At 39.2% G+C, this 16,801-nt stretch overlaps 1 protein-coding gene and 1 non-coding gene across 4 annotated transcripts in view; one reads left to right on the top strand and one right to left on the bottom strand.

Moving 5' to 3' along the window:
* Positions 1-8,886: 8,886 nt before the first annotated feature.
* Rhobtb3 (Rho related BTB domain containing 3) overlaps positions 8,887-16,801 on the bottom strand; it is a 57,703-nt gene continuing 49,788 nt past the window's right edge. For all 3 annotated transcript variants that reach the window (XM_046428774.2, XM_046428765.2, XM_046428780.2), the window contains exon 12: positions 8,887-11,760. In XM_046428774.2, the coding sequence (XP_046284730.1) occupies positions 11,645-11,760 (116 nt within the window). In that variant the 3' untranslated portion in view covers positions 8,887-11,644. The remainder of the gene's footprint in view (positions 11,761-16,801) is intronic.
* Positions 15,888-15,961, top strand: Trnaa-ugc (transfer RNA alanine (anticodon UGC)). The gene has a single exon. It is a non-coding gene; the product is annotated as a tRNA-Ala (tRNA).

The following is a 16,801-nucleotide window of genomic DNA, read 5'->3' as shown; positions in this document are numbered from 1 at the left end:
AAGCACAACACTTATAATTCCCAGCTAGTCAGTGAACTGGGGCAAGAGAATTGCCTGAACCCAGAAGTTCAAAGCCAGACTGTAAACCCCATATTGTTATTAAAAAAAAAAAAAAGTGGGTGTTGGGGAGCACTAAGAAACTGGTTGGAAGATTTGTGTGCCTGAATTTGGCTTGTCAACCAATGGACTTTACCATGGTTAGAATCTTTGTTCAAATGTCACCATCTTAGCAAGAGCTCCCAGATCACCCCATCTAAAATAAACACCCTGCCTTCCTCTCTCCCTAGCATTCCTACCCCTCTTGTTTGTTTTCACATTTATCACCTAAATGCCATAGTTTACGTACTTGTTTATTGTCCTTCATTAGACTGTAAGTCCCTTGGAGTCAAGGAACAAATCCTGTTTTAATCGACGCTGTATCCACAGCATGGGGAAGACTGTGGCAGACAGTAGGCACTTGATAAATACCTGTTAGGTGTCTGAATGGATGAATTAATGAGTGGATGATCAGACATGGATCTGGTCATATCATTGGGAGGTTCCCCCATCTGTTCTTTCCTGAATATCTTTTCTTTTAAGCTCCTCAGTTTCTGCAGTGTCAGAGCTGGACTTCCTTGGAAGGGTTCTGTCTGACAAGCAGGGGAAAGGTATTTGGCAACTTCCTAGGCAGAGTACAGGCTCTCTAGTCACCTTCTGTTTTCTGCTGAGTAATTCTGTGAAATAAATACACAAGGATAGAAAGACTGTCTTCCAAAGGGCAACGAAAGGTTGGCACAAAGGCTGGGCAGAGGCAAAGCAACAAGAATGGCCAAGAAAAAATATATAGCCAAAGCTCTCTTCTTGCTATATACTTTGGAAAGCAAGTGATTTGATCTCCTGTGAATGTCTCACTCTAATAGCTACTTTCTCTCCACTGCTTCCAGTCTGGCTCCTTGTGTTGGACTCTTGACGGCCATTCCTCCCAGTTCAAGGCTGTCTGAAGATGGCCCTTCTGGGAAACAAGAGCAAGGGAGATAAATGTGTCTGTATGGCCCAGACCACAATGTTTAAATTCCAGTGAGTATCACTAGGCCATTATCTTGACATTGGCTTATAAGAGAAACCCATGCTCCCTAATTTACTGCTCCATAAAAATCATTCTCCAGTCTTGGGAAATATTTTCTAGAACTAGGCTCTTAAGATATTTTACTTAAAAGTCCTTTATTACATAAATATCATTTTTAAAAAATTAAGTACACTGAATGTTTAAAGGATCAGAATTCAATCTTGCTCATCAGTGGAAGAGAATTTTGGCCTCATCCCTTGAAGTACAACTGATACTTAAATGTGGGTCTATATTTATGTGCAGGTTTATATTTCCTGTCCCCAGGCAACTTTTCTGGTGAGCTGTGCAGAGCTGAAGGAGGGGAATGGAGAATAGAAGGGACAAGGGAACCAAGGAAGGTGCCAAGCTTGGGGCATTTGGTTTTATCCCTAGCGGACCTTCCCACCCACACAGGATCCTCCCTCCAGGTCAGCTGGTCGGTAGCCTCCGGACAGATGCAGCTGAGCCTTCTGGAAAAGAGCAGATCATAGCCTCCTTATTTCTCTTCCCTGTGCCTTGTGAAACCTGGAACACTTCATACTTAAAATTGCAAGTCATTTATAAGGGGGGGATTTCGAACTGCCTCCCATTGTTGTTCCTCCAGGTCATCCGAGAGAACTGGGTATGATGATCTTTAATGCAATCCATCCTAGGTTCTAACCAGAGGTGTCAAATGGGGATCAAAAGATCCACTCTGGGAATGGGGACCAGCAACACCTGGGAAGGCAGAAGCAAAGAACTCAGCTGGATCCTGTGGCACATTTAGAATTAAACAGTGTGAGGCCAGAGTGGGTATCCTTTTCAAGAGAATCTCTGTTAACCTTGCCAGGCAGGTGCTGTATGATTGGAGAGCACCAGAGAGAAGGAGATGATAACAATGGGCCACAGGCTGCCTCCAGAACAGGAGGACGGTGGGCATTCCCAAATGGATCAGGAATAGCAAGCATGGGCACAGGTCCTCCTCTCCATCCAGGAGACTTGTAGCAGGCAGCCCCAGGGAGGGGATAGGGAACTTTATGCCACTTGGAAACTGTGTCCCCTGCCTCTTGGTTAAGATATGGCCCAATAGCTGATAGACTGTATATCTAACCAGAGAAATCCCCCTCTTACTTCTCCAAATAAAGGAAGGAGCAGAGGATGCAAAGCCTTCCCTTAAACACTCCCTGCCCTGCCCCCAGTTGGCAGAAGAGAAATCCCACTTTATAAGAATTTGAGGAGTGAAGGATAAGTGCTCCCCACTAATGAGCATGATCTTTGAGAATATGAGGATTCTTTTTGCTTCTGGTTATTCTTTGACTATAGAAGATTAAGTCCCTGAAAGCTGCAGAACCCAAGGGTAGAGGCAGTGGGCAGAGTTCTTGGGGATCTGAAAGAGGTCCAAGAATATACAAATACAGCCCTACGTTTCATAATTATATATTAAAGGTGCCATTCTATATTACACTGCATGGGGTTTTTTCCCCCCAATATTTAATTTACCTAACTAGTAGTTTTTCCTGGATTATTTTCTGTATGGCAACAGCAGCAAGGAATAAAATATAAACTCATTTATAGGATCATTACCATGTACATATAATAAACTATTGAAAATATTTACTTTTTAAAAAAAGCATCCCAGCCTTCATGGTAACTTCTAACCATTGCTATTTTCTCAGTTGATAGCTAATTCATAGCCAATACACCTGGAAAGCTGTGTCCCATCTATCTTTTTTCCAAATTTTTTGGCACATTACAGTTGTACGTAATGGATTTGTTGTTTCATATTAACACACACACACACAACTATATATATATATTTGGCTAATAGCACTCCTCAGCACTTCCTGCCTCCCTCCCATCCTCCCATTCCCTGGTCCCTTTCCTCTGCTTTACTGATCTCCCTTTGATTTTCATGACATCCTAGCTTTTTTTTCTTTTTCCTAGCTTCCATATATGAGAGAAAATGACTTGATGTTCTGAGTTTGGGTTAATACAATGTTAAGAAATTTTGCTTAACATAATGTTATCAAGTTCCATCCATTTCCCTACAAATGACATTATTTTATTTTTCTTTATGGCTGAATAAAACTCCACCGTGGATATATACAATATTTTCTTTATCCATTCATCCATTGATGGACAGACACCCAGGCTGGTTCCATAGTTTGGCTATTGTGAATTGTGCTCCTATAAACATGGGTATGCATGTATGAAGACTCTAATTTTTCAGGATAAATGCCCAGGAGTGGTTCAGCTGGGTCATATGGTGGTTCCAAGCCTAGTCTTTCATGAAACCTCCACACTAATTTGCATAGTATTTGTACTAATTTACACAACAGTGTAAAAGTGTGCTCCACTCCATCTTAACCCTGGAGACTCCATTTGTGTACCAAAGAAGTGACTTAACATTGGGGTTCACAGATCTACTTCTGCAGATCAGAACCTAGCAAACAACTGTAGTGCCAAGTCATTTCAAATAATGATTAACTCTTACCAAAATCAATGTTAATGAGTCTTAAGCAGTGTTTCCAAAACATTTTAAAGAGGCTATTTAATTTCCCTGTTGGTTGAAATACAATGAATGTTCACACTATGCTTAGGCATCAGCTACTCACCAGCTGCCAAGCAATTCTAAGTTTTGTATATGTTTCCATGTGATCTCATAGAAACTCTAGACAAGACAATTGTTACTATCATCTCCATTATACAAATGGGATAACTGAGGCATAGAGAGACTAAAATTGCAAGTTCTATTAGCAGAGTCAAGATTTGAGCCCAGAAGGCTTCCGGGATCATGCATTCAAAACCACTCTGCCTTACATTCAGGCTTTTACTGCAAGGGGTTGATGCTTCCTGGGCCAATAAGGCAATTAACAGGCTTCCCTAGGCCTTTGAGCACTGAACCACAATCTCAAAAAATGATTAGATACTTTTCCAGAGTGAACTATCTCTCAGCTCAGTGTTCGGTGTTTCCCAGAGTAGGTTTCTCACAACACTGCTTCCATGGCACTTTAATACATGTTAGATGAAAACAGAGGTTCCATGTTTAAATGATTTTGGGAAATGCTGGGCTACACAATGTACTGGCCTGCAGGTTTTGCACTCATTTTTATGCCATGTCTTCTTTGTTGTTGTACCAGGTATTGAACCCAGGGATGCTTAACTACTGAGTCACATCCCTGGTCCTTTTTTATATTATATTTTATTTAGAGATAGGGTCTCGCTGAGCTGCTTAAAGCCTTGCTAAGTTGCTAAGGCTAGCTTTGAACTCATGATCCTCCATCCTCAGCCTCCTGAGACACTGGGATTATAGGCATGAGCTACTGCTCTGGCAATGGTCCATGTCTTTAACCCAATAAACTTTATTGGATTAAAGTTTGCCTCACCAAAACCCACAAACCAATAATCTTTCACTCCCACCCCCCACCCCGGTTGGTTTGCTGATACTAGAAGAAGACAACAAAGGATGGAGGGTGGGAAAACTGCAAGAGCCTCCTGCTTAGAGAGAAGTGGGGATGGGTCACACAGGGGGAGCTCACCTTGGGCCTTAATCCCAGTCTTATCCATTAGTCCATTTTGTTCTGTTCTAAGAGAATACCACAGTCTGGGCAATTTATTAAAAAGCAAGTTTATTTCTAAAGAGCTCTGGAGGCTGGGAATTCTAAAGTCAAGGGCCCTACATCTGGTGAGAGGCGTTTGTACTGTGCATTTCCATAGTAAAATGTGGAAGGGCGAGAGAATGCTAAAGAGCAAGAGATCGAACTTCAGATGTTAGTCCTTCTAGAATTGGCATTGATCCATCAAAAGGGTGGAGCCTCATGACCTAAACACCTCACCTCCCCAGGCCCTGCCTCCCAACACTGTTGTTTCATAGTGTTTGCACACACTTTGGGGGACACTTCAAACCACAGCATTCAGCCCCTGACCCCCCAAATTCATGTACTTCTCACACACAAAATAGTTTTTCTATTCCAATGAAGCCAGATAGGCAAGGGTCCCATCCAGAGAATAGAGGAATTGAAATGTTAATGCCTTCAGAACCCTTCCACCACCCTTATCAAGAACTTGCCCCAGCTCCAACCTGTTGCTAAATTAAACACTTCCTCCCTACAGGGAGTTATAAAGATGTTAATGTCTTCAGGGCTGCTCCATCCTGCCCTTCCCCCTTCAGCCTACCTAGTTGTACCTTTTGGCCATCTCACTGAGCATCTCCTGGGCCTAGTCACATATGCAGGAAGGAGAGAGATAAAGGGAAGAGAGCAGGAGAACAAAGGAAGCCTAGGACATATATAAAAAAGCAAAACACCCTTGCTTCTTGGGATAACAGGATACCAGCTATGGCCCCTTTCTCGCTCCCGAGAGAAATCTATGTTACCCCCTTTTAAAATAAACCCTGTTTTATATGCTTGCCTTGGCGTGCTTCTCTAATGTTCAAACTTCAACATGCAAGGGAGCAGAACTCGCCACTGATAATTGGCAATATCAACAATAGCCCAAAGTTTTAATGTAACAGAAAATTAGAAGCTACTTTTGCTACAAATACTGACTCTTCATTTGGACTTTCAGATACCCAACAGGAAAAAGCTTGACATTTCTGCCTTCATTTTGTATCTGTCTTCAAATTCCTGCTCTGCAGGTAGGCATGTTAATCATTTAAGGAATGTTCATGTAAAAACTGGTAATACAAGGTTTATTAGCCCTAAGTTTACATAACTTATCTCATCCCTTTTTAAGACTGAGGATACCAAGATAAAAATAACTAAGGTACTTTCAAGATTTACAAGAATGTTCAACTGCCGCTTTTACAACATCCTGTTCCAGACCTCTGGAGTGGTGCCTACAAGTCTCCAGTCACTGCCCTATACCTTCTCCAGGAACAGCAGAGCCTTGCAGATGGATCACCCCATGAGACTGCTCCCCTAAGCAGAAGCAGTCATCTCATGGGAACTGAACTGCCCCAGGATCATAGGTCTTCTGGATAAACATCCTGAGCAGCAAAGGGAGATTGACCCTCCAGTGATAAGGACCTCTCCAGAGCCACCATGAAGAACCAAGATGAGATGTGTTAGTCAGCTCTGTGTTAATAGATGACCAAAATACCTGACAAGAACTACTAAGAGGTGGAAAAGTTTATTTTGGCTCATGGTTTCAGAGATGTAGTCCATAGTCAACTGACTCCATTACTCTGGCCCAAGGTGAGGCAAAACATCATGGTGGAAGGGTGTGGTAGAGAAGTGCTGCTCAGTTCATGGCAGCTAGGAAGCAGAGAGAGAAAGGAAAGGGGCCACAGGAAAGATGAACCAATCCTTCCAGGTCACATCCCTAGTGACCCACTTCCTCCAGCTGCATATCACTTGTCATTCAAACTCAGTCCATTCGAACTAGGATAGAGTGATTAAATTACAGTCATCGCAATCCAACCACTTCACCTCCAAAGAATCCTGCATTAACACAGAAGCTTTTGAGACACACTTCATATTCAAACCATAACAACATGTAATGCTGAAATAATGATACTCCCATTTGCTCAGGCCTCACCAGTCTTTGGACTTTATACAAATACCTCTGCCTACGAGATCCAGATCCCAAAGTCTCCTTAAGCCCCTTCCTGGTATGTCTCCTGTGGCTCTTCTGCTCTCCCACAGTTGCTCCTCACTGAAGACCCTTCCTGAGAAGTTTTTTGAGGGTGGAGCCTCATCTTGCTATTCATATTGGTATCTCCTATTCCCCTATCCTGGGCCTAAACCCTCTGGTCAAGTTGGCTGGGTGCTAAGCAGAAACAGGGCACTGGGCCATAAAGTCAATGCTGTGAACGTGGAGACAAGTAACTGTGCTAGGTTCTCCAGTAGTCATGTTTTGTTACATACAACAGACATTTGTTAAGTAACTATTACGTTTTGGAAAGGATACTAGAAGACATATATAGAATATATATAAACATAAAGGATATAAAGGACATATAAAAGATATAAAAATGAAGACATAAGCAACAAGTAGGTCAAGACAGATTCCCTGTAACAGCGTAGGAACTCCCAATGCCTACTCAGACTAATCCCCCACAAAACTAGCCTTTCTTAGAAACTGGGAAAGTAAGAAAAGAGAAATTCTTATTCTTTTTTTTTTTTAAATAGATTTTGATGGGCCTTTATTTTTTTTTATTTATTTATATGTGGTGCTGAGAATTGAACCCAGTGCCTCATGCATGCTAGGCAAGCACTCTACCACTGAGCCACAACCGCAGCCCAGAAATCTTATTCCTGTTGATAATGGTTATGAGCAGCTTAGGAAAACATCCAGGCAATAATTGAAAGCATCTATTTGTTACCAGAATTAAGGTCTGGGCTACCTTCCACTCAAAAGCCAATATCTAGGAGATGAGAGTTGGGAGGAAAGAAGCAGGTTTGTTTGAGGATTGGCAAGCCTGAGAAAATGGATGGGCTATATCCTTAAAGTTCCATCTTAAGGATGTCAGGCACCAAAAGGGCCTTTTTTTTTTTTTTTTTTTTTAACTGGAGATTGAATCCAGGGTCCTCTAAGCACTCTTATTCTGGAGCTAGAGCAGGGCAGGAAGGCTACATGCTGAGCAGGCTCTTTGTCATCCAAGGTGTATGTCTCCTGTTTTTCTTTTACTCAGCAAAGGCAATGGACCTCAGCCTCCTCAGTTTTTACTCCTTAGTTTTTACTTTCAGTTAGGAAGCAGATTACTTTTCTCCAAGTTAAACTCCACAGCAATTTACATGCGTTGCGTTAATCTAGACCAAAATGTCAGTTGCTTCTGGGCGATTCATTTCCCAGAGGAAAGCACTGTCAATTTAGAAAACCAACTCTACTTCTCTTCCAACCAATAGGACAAGTCCTAGGAAAAATGGTACATTTCCACATACCACTGCAGGCTCATGTGGCTTCCCTCCTCTCTCACATTTGCCCCTTGATAAAAGGCCCTGTCCATGAAGTCTCTGAGGTCAAGAGCCATTGCCATGTTCCCTAGAAGAACAGTAGACACCCTGCATGACTAGCTTTCAGCCCTGCTTCTCCTTTTCCTCCCTATAAAATCTCCTCCAGAGGGCACTTTGAGGAGGTAATCCATCTATCTTCTCAGGATTGCTTGCCCTTGAATAAACTTGGTCCTTTCCTACCAATTCTCATCTCCCAAATATTGGCTTTATGTGGCAGGCAACCTGGACCTTAATTTTGGTAACAAGTAGATGCTATCAATTATTGCCTGGACATTTCCCCAAGATTTATTTACATATTCATGTAAACTGCTGTTACTTCAGTGGCCCAAGCAACAAAGTAGAGAGGATTAAATGAGATTTATAGAAAAATAAAAAATTATCTACATAAATTTTATGAGAACTGAAACTGAACTGAAATTGTATTTTTCTATAGCCTTAAATTTACTAAAAGTAAAGTTCCAAGACTGCATGTGCAATTCATTCTTCCTGAAGAGTCAGAGACAGCAAAATAAAAAGGATGTTTCAGTTGGGTTTTACTAAATATGCAGGATTTTGCAAATTCTGCAAATTGATTTTCCCATAGAACTCACTCCTATGTCAAATAATTATCGAAGTATTTTCATGAATAAAGACAGTTACCTTCCTAAGAGAAATTTTTATTCTTTAAACAGTTGTTAAAAATACTACAAATTCTTTTATCATATCATGCATGAGTCATCTATAATATCAACAACATGTAAAATATTTTGTAATGGAAATTATCTATAAAATAATTATGCTTGATAAATGTAAGGTAGTATTCCCTAAATCATTTCAGCAAGTCAACACTCAAGGTAAAATAAATAACCACAGGACACTTTGTTAAACTTGTTTTAAAAAAAAAGGTTTATTTGTTACAAAATGTTAAATACTAAAGCTAAAAACATATAAATTCAGGTCAGGCTATATTAAAATACACACATACCCTTCTTTGCAAAATTGTTAAAGATTGAATTAAACAGATGCTTTAAATAAAATAAAGTACTCTTTGAGGTTATTTTTGTCTAATTAACTACATCAGTGTAGTGTAGAGTTTGTAAAATTATAGTTGAAAAGTTTTGCTGTCTTGGAATCAAATTTATTCAATCTTTAGTCTTCTGCTACTACCCAATGTGAAGCTATCATGCTGGCTTGAACAGTGTTGAGTCTGTTATGATACTGAAAATTCTCTATCACAAATCTAGTCTCTTATACCATGAACATGGAATAGTCAGAAAGTATATAAAGGATTAAATAGGATGAAAACCTGGCTCTGAAACAAAAGGCCTTAGTTCTACTATATAGTATCTTCTCTAAATAAAATGGTAGGTAAATATACCGAAGCAGAGATCAGCACAAAGCATACATCCATCTAGAAATAACTTTTAGTTTTGGGGAAAAAATCCTCAAAAACAACACTCACTTCTCCAAGATAACTGATAAGTAAAATTTCTTATTATTTTAAATTGAGTAAATTCAAAGTCTTGAGTCTATGTGTTCAATGCACTTAAAAACTAGTTTGATTCTACTCTGACTAGCTCTGCAAAATTGTGACATCTGACTGTCTGGGTCACACAGGAGGAAGAATTTTCATAATAAAAACACACTCAATACCAAGGAGTACCAGTTTTCAAATTCAACCCCCACTCAGGTCAAACAGCCTAAACGAAACAGCTACATTCTATTGAAATCTTTTAAAAAAAGTGTTTTTGAGAAAAGACTTTGCTTTGTTTTGTACTTATATTTTTCAATTTCCTAAAGATTTTAGAATTTTAAGTGCTGTAATTAATATGGGGATGAGACTATGCTTACGAAGAACAAAAGGTTATCACTGCATTTTAAAAGTTCATAAATGTGAATGAATTTCTAGAAATCTGCTATAGGTCTACTCTTTTACAATGTTAATCCTAGCCTCATAGGATCTGCCAATCTTTGATTAACCCAAGGGATTAAACAAAAAGCATAAAATTCCAGCAGTCTTCACTTACACAGTCCAATTAAAATCAAGTTTCTTGAAATATATCTAGAGGAAATTTTTAGTGCTTTCCTCTTTCAGTGATGGCATACATACAAGGGTTAACTGTAAGGAATCCTAATATTATAAGATTGTTTAATCAGACTTTAAGAAGTTGGGAAAAATATACGTATTCTAAAGTCACTGGATGTTAACAGAAAGATATAGTCCAGTACTAAATTACAGATGACAATAATGTTCACAATAAATAGTAATCGGATTGTCCATCCCCAGGCTTATAGACTTCTGATGTTATCATTTCTACACACGTGTAATATGAGAGAGGTTCTAATCTGTCCTCCATGGAAGTACCCTTCTCTCCACACATGACAAAGCTTTGATACATATCCTTTCTTCTAACTTACTGGGTAACCTTAAGGGATAAGATTCATGCTACTCCATATCAAATAGCTTTGCAGTCCTTGGAAAGAAGTCAAACAGTTCAAGCCACTGACATCCACGTCCTACTCTTAGCAAAAACACTTACCAAAAAAAAAAAAAAAAAATACTTGAGCCTTCATAGCAAATTCTCTAGAAAGTACCTTTTCCTGTGAGCATATCGTAGAATGTATATTAAAGTCAGGCAAGTAGGTCACTCTCATCAACATCCTGATGTTACAGAATCATCAAAGTAACTCTTCTTCTGTGATATAGCCTAAATGTGAGTGTTTTAAAACAAAGACAAAACAACACTCATTTGCCAGTGGAAGTGGCAACAGAGGCCCTGGGTGGTAAGGACCTCCCCAAAGGTGAGAATCCATATGTTCTCTTCCCTTGATATCAGAGTCTCTTTTCTTTCAGAGAGAATGATGTTTGAATCAGAAAACTTCGTATTTTTTTTTTCTGTCAGGAAAGATCCATAATTTAGGGGACACTGTGTCAGGTGAAAACACAGGGCCCTTCTTCAATCATTATTAAGAATTTTGTGACTGCAACAGCACAACACTGAAAAAATGCCATGCCCTTCTAAGTGGGAAACCCTTGTGACTGAAGGTCACACACAGACAAAGCTGACCCTGGTTCAGTTTCCTGCCTAATCAAAATCCCAGGGAGGACACTAGGTGATTCAGGTGGATTGTCCAGATGAAAGAATTTTTTTCATGATGTTGATTCAAACACTGTCACTGCTTTGGAACCAAGTGGCCCATCACTTTCCAAATATCTCAACTTGGACTGTTTCGTCTTCCCCCTATATTTCTCATGGAGAAAGAGCTACACTGGGTCTTTGAAAACCCTGTATTTTAATAATTAATCAGACATGATGAAATTTCTATATTAATCCTAAATGATTTTTTAAAATTTAAACATTTCTTATGGGGAGGGGTCTTAATATCACTAAAGCAACAGGACATCTTAAAGGGGAAACACAGCTGTACAACAGCTTTATGTTTTAGGGTGAAGCCTGTTTTAGTCGGTAGTATAGTTTGCTCCCTTTTAAAATCACAATAGTTTTTTCTTCATGGAGAACTAATAAACACATTAAACTGTATGATAATCTTTGTTGTAACGCCCACATTGGTTTCAGTCATACGAGTTTCACTGCAACCCATTCTCCATAATAATAAAAAAGTGTACTTATATAAAAGCTCCAGGTTACATTACTAAGCAACGGCATTTCCGGGAGTGAATATACTTCCTGTATTCTGCAAGCTGCTTCAAGTACATATTTGATGGCCATCTGTGCTTTTCAACAAAACTGCGTTCTTCCACTAAAATTGTAAGAAAGAGAATGTGAATGAATACATTTTATTCTTGATCAAAGTATTAACCACTGACTTCCTATGTAACAGATAAGATCCGAGCTTTCCCTCAAGCCTTCCAAATCATTTAACACCATCCCAGTTAAATCAGTCATCAGAATTTAAGTTATTATGTGATTTTACAATTACATACATCTCATCCACTGCTTCATCAAGTAGTTTTTGACTATTTTACTTCTTCTTTTTTTTTTTTTTTCAATAAAACTTTTGTTTTTCCTGGAGATAACTGGCTCCTTTTTTCCACCTAGTTCTCTTTGTAGCTAACTTGGCCATCCAAACTCTGTGAAGTGCTCCTGGTTGTTTCCCACCAGGACGCAGTCATCCAGCAGTTTCCCCACTCCAGTTGTGGCTGGCGCCCAGGGCCCTTCTCATGGAGCCCTCGCCCTCTTGCTTTCCAGGCCTATCCATGCCTTTGTGCTGGATCTCACCATTTCTCAACTCTTGGGCCTTTACTTTGCTAGTCCGCTTTGTTTTGGTGAAGTACAACCTGTTATTAGTGTTCTGAAAATGGGGACTTTGAGAAGTTTTTCTGAGGTCATGCTTGTGATGAAATGTCTTTAGTCTATGCTCACACGTGATAGATTATGTGGTTTGGTATAGAATTCTGGGTTGAAAACTCCCCTTATGAGGTTAAAGATGTTTTCCACTGCTTTCTACCTTCTAGAACTCCACTGCCACTCAGACTCACAGTCCTTTGAGGGTGGATCTGTGTTTTTTCAATCTTGGAAACTTAGTTTTCTCTTTATACTCTGTTCTTGCACATACTAATGATGTACTTTGTATGTTCATTTAGCTGAGCCCTTAGTAAACTCTTTTCACTAGTTGATTCAAGTCTTTCAGTATTAGGATAATTTCTTGATTTATTTCTTTGGTAATTTCCTCCCCATTGGATTTTTCCCCCCTGTATGAACTTCTAATAAACACTGAACTTCTAGATTGAGACTCCAATTAAAAATTGGAGTCTCAATCTAGAAAAAGACTCCAATTAAAAAAACTAAAACTTTCTCTCCTATCTGTCCCTGCATTTTTTTGTCCTACTTTCCAAGAGATTTCTTTACTTTTGCCTTTTAATTATTTTATTTAGTTGATTTTTCATTTTTGTATATTTTATATTTTTTCTATCATATTTTTAATTTTCAAGACCAACATTTTTATTGTTTTTTAAAATTGTGGTAAATACACATACCATAAAATATACCATTCTAATTTTAAATATATAGTTCAATAGTGTTAAGTACATTCACACTGTTACACAAGAAAGAAAGAATCTCCAGATTCTTTTCAACTTGCAAAACTAAAACTCTACCCATTAAACAAATCCCTATATCCCCCTTTACCCAGGCCCTGGAAACCATCATTTTATACTTTCTAACTCTGTGAATATTATTTCTTTTCCTTCCTTCCTTCTTCCCTCTTCACCACCACCACCTCTTTTGCACCAGAGATTGAACCCACGGGAGGTTTACCCTGAGCTACATCCCTAGTCTTTTTTTTTATTTTGTTTTGAAATAGGTTCTTGCTAAGTTGTTGAGGCTGGCCTCAAACTTGCAATGTTCCTTCCTCAGCCTCCTTAGTCACTGGGATTATAGAAGTATGCCTTGCACCCAGCTGAATATTTATTATAGTTCTAGTCCTACTTTATGAATGCATATCTCTTATTCTTTGAAATTGCAACACCTAAAATCTGTGGGTACCCCTAAAATCTGCAGTTACCCCTAAAATCTGTGGGTACTCCTGTATCTATGTTCCTTCAAGCACATTCTCTTTTATTTTTGTTTATTTAGTTTCATTTTTGGTATACATTTTTTATATCAGTGATTGCTCCAAATATCTTTATATTTCCTTTCTTTTTTTTTTCAATAATTTTTTCCATCTTTATTTTCATTCATTCATTCATTTAGTTTTATGTGGTGCTGAGAATCTAACCCAGTGCCTCACACATGCTAGGCAAGTGCCCTACCACTGAGACACAACCCCAGCCCCCTCCAAATAACTTTTGATCCTCAGTGATATTTTCATATTCAATAGTGAGCTACTAGAAAGCTGTCTAGAAACCTCTGGGGCATGGGTAAGACTTGGTGACTGGAAGAATACACACCACATGATAGAATGAATTCTCCCAAATGATTGCATTTGTGCATTTTCCCACTGCACAGGGTGTGGAGGGCAGGGTGGCAAATACCTAAGTGCCAGAATTCTAGAACCTGGATATGGGAAGGAGAGTGGAACCTCATTAAACAATCTATACACTTTCATATAACTCCCTGCTTCAGTATAGCTCCTCATTCTTTATCCCATCAATACCCAGAGTTCATGATTCTATAGTATGTTTTGTTTTAATGCCTCCATAAGTAAACTTCCTATTTCCTATGAAGAAAAGAAGCAGCTTCCCAAGTAGGAAGTGGGGGTGTGGCAAAAGATTCAACTCATCCCACTGCCTTGTCCTGGTTTCTCAAACACCTGCTACCTCAAACATGTAAGGCGAGCTTCTGGGATTCTTCTGGGTGAATCAGCTTGTTTCCCCTTCTGTATGCACTGAGGTTTCTTTCTGCTAAACCAGTTTCCACTTCTCCATCTGTTCCATAACCTCAACTACTGGAATCTGGATTAACAAGGTCCTGGTTTAGGCTGCAGGACCTGAATAAGCAGAAACAAGCTGGACGCTCAGGGAAACTATAGTTCTCTAGGTTCCAGGAGACAAGATATGACAGGCTCAGTTAAGACAAAACACCAGAGAACAATTATCACCCGTGAATTCAGGCAGACAGAAAAAAAAAAAAAAAAAAACCCACAATATTAAGCTAAATTAAACTGATAAAAATGAATCTATAGCCACCAAGGGTCACATATTCCTATGAGCTGCTGTTCGTAATATTTAATGAGCTATTTAACCAGGGCTCTCAGGTATCCATGCCTTGATAAGATTTTTTTCTAGTCTCACCTACTCATTTCTAATCGCCTCTAAATAAGAAAAATTCTTAGTTAAGAGAAAACAATTTGTAGAATTTCAACAATGGGATAATTCCTAAAACTGAAAATGGGCAATTCTATAAGGAAACTAGAGAAATTGTGATGAGAACCCTTTTGAACTTCAAATGTCCATGTGAAACAAGCTGGGTATGAGGGAGAGAGGAGAGCTGCCTGCAACACTTGGAAGGACACGCTCCTCTCAGTGGCAGCCACTGCCCTGCTCAGGCTTTTGCCCATGGAATGATAGGCGCAGAGTACTCACATCTTCTAATTTTCAAAGTAGCCAGAAACATGGAGTTTTAAAATGCCAACATAACATTAAAATGAAAATTTTTAAACATGGTCCACATAAAGCCCTTGATAGACTACAATGAACCTATGGAGGGCCAGTGTGTAACTATTGATTTAGAGAATCAAATTCCCCCCCTTCCCCCCTCCCCCCAACCAGAAGGGCTTTATGCCTCTGCTAAAGAGGACCACACACCATGGCAGGCTGCTGAACCCAAACAGGCACCTTGGAACAAGAAAGCTCAGGATACCCCCACAATTCCCACCCACAAAACAGAGACAGCCATTGCAGAGCCTTTAGCCCCTTGCCCTGCCCACTCAGATTACACCCTGCAGCCCTGCTTTTCACTATTCCAGTTAGTGATTATATACTTTATAGGCAATTATATAAGTAATAAAATATAATAAAATTAACGACATGAAGGATTTATAGAGCACCTTTCTCCCAAGGCTGTAATAGTATGCCATGATAGCATATAGCTATATAAAACAGTAAGTAGAACATAATATTATTCTTCTTTTATAATGAAGGTGACTTAAGGTGGCATAGTAACTCCCTGAGTACTGACTGCCTAAAGAATGACTATGCAAGTATGTCCCTACCAACTGACAGGAAGTAGAAGCCTGCTTTACCTTTGTGAATGAACTTTGTTTTTCTTACACAATGTAGACACAAAATAATACTATTGATTTGCTTTGATTTTATTGTTACTCTACTGTCTTTGTAGTTGAGCTCCATGTACATGGGGACACTTCTAATAAGCGTGTCATGTTTTTTGATTGGCTGCACACCTCTGTCATAAAATGACTGAGTGGGCTGGGGATATAGCTCAGTTGGTAGAGTACTTGCCTTGCATGCACATGGCCCTGGGTTCAATTCCCAGTACCACAAAAAAACAAAAACAAAACAACAAAAAACTGGGTGCTCCTTGGTTTCCATAAATGCTTGAGTACCTGAAGGAAACCCAGAGATTTTCATGTCTTTTACCAGCAGAATCTTTTTTTCACTAATTAAACTTTTAAGCAGAACTCCAAGGCGTAAAACAGAAGTGGAATCAACTAGAAGGAGGAAGAGAAGAGTCCAAGAACCACAGATTTTAGCCTTCCCTTCCCCTTTCCCTTATTCTTTCCCGGTTCTTTTCCTCATTCACTCCCTGCTTTCTGCAACTTGCCCCCAGAAGACCTTCAGGCATCTCCATGGAGACCTCTTTGGCCAGAGCTTGAAAGTACTTGACCAGGTGTCCAGTCATTTCCTTGTCTTTTTAGTTCAATCTTTCCTCGACTCTACGCTGTGATAATGTGAGCAAACCATTGTATCTAGCTGCCTAATTAGTCTGTCTCTTCTGACAACAATTCTATTTTCTTTTTCTTTCCTCTTACACAGTACTAGGAATCTCACCCTTAACTGGTTTTACTCTTTGTAATTTAACTTAGAAATCACATTATGTATGCTTTCTGATCCTTAAGTTTCATAACACTTTCAATCAACAACAAAAACGTTATTTCAAAGTAATGAGGGTCCTGCATATATATACATGATGAATACAAATATCTAATACATAAAACTGTTTATTATAAATATTAAGCAATAAATTCCTTTATAAGAAATAATTTTGCTTCTGACTTACATAGATAGTTAAAACTAAGATCTCAGCTATCACAGCCAAATGTCACCTGAGGACATATTTCACCACCTTCTCTATTTCAGGGGGAAAAAAAGTTTTTAAACATG

The sequence above is a fragment of the Marmota monax genome, unplaced genomic scaffold (assembly GCF_021218885.2).
Source record: "Marmota monax isolate L192 unplaced genomic scaffold, Marmota_monax_Labrador192_F-V1.1 WCK01_AAM20220418_F8-fsc00018, whole genome shotgun sequence".
Lineage (NCBI taxonomy): Eukaryota > Metazoa > Chordata > Mammalia > Rodentia > Sciuridae > Marmota > Marmota monax.
The sequence above is the reverse complement of the archived record's forward strand: the minus strand, read 5'-3'. Positions and strand labels throughout refer to the sequence as shown.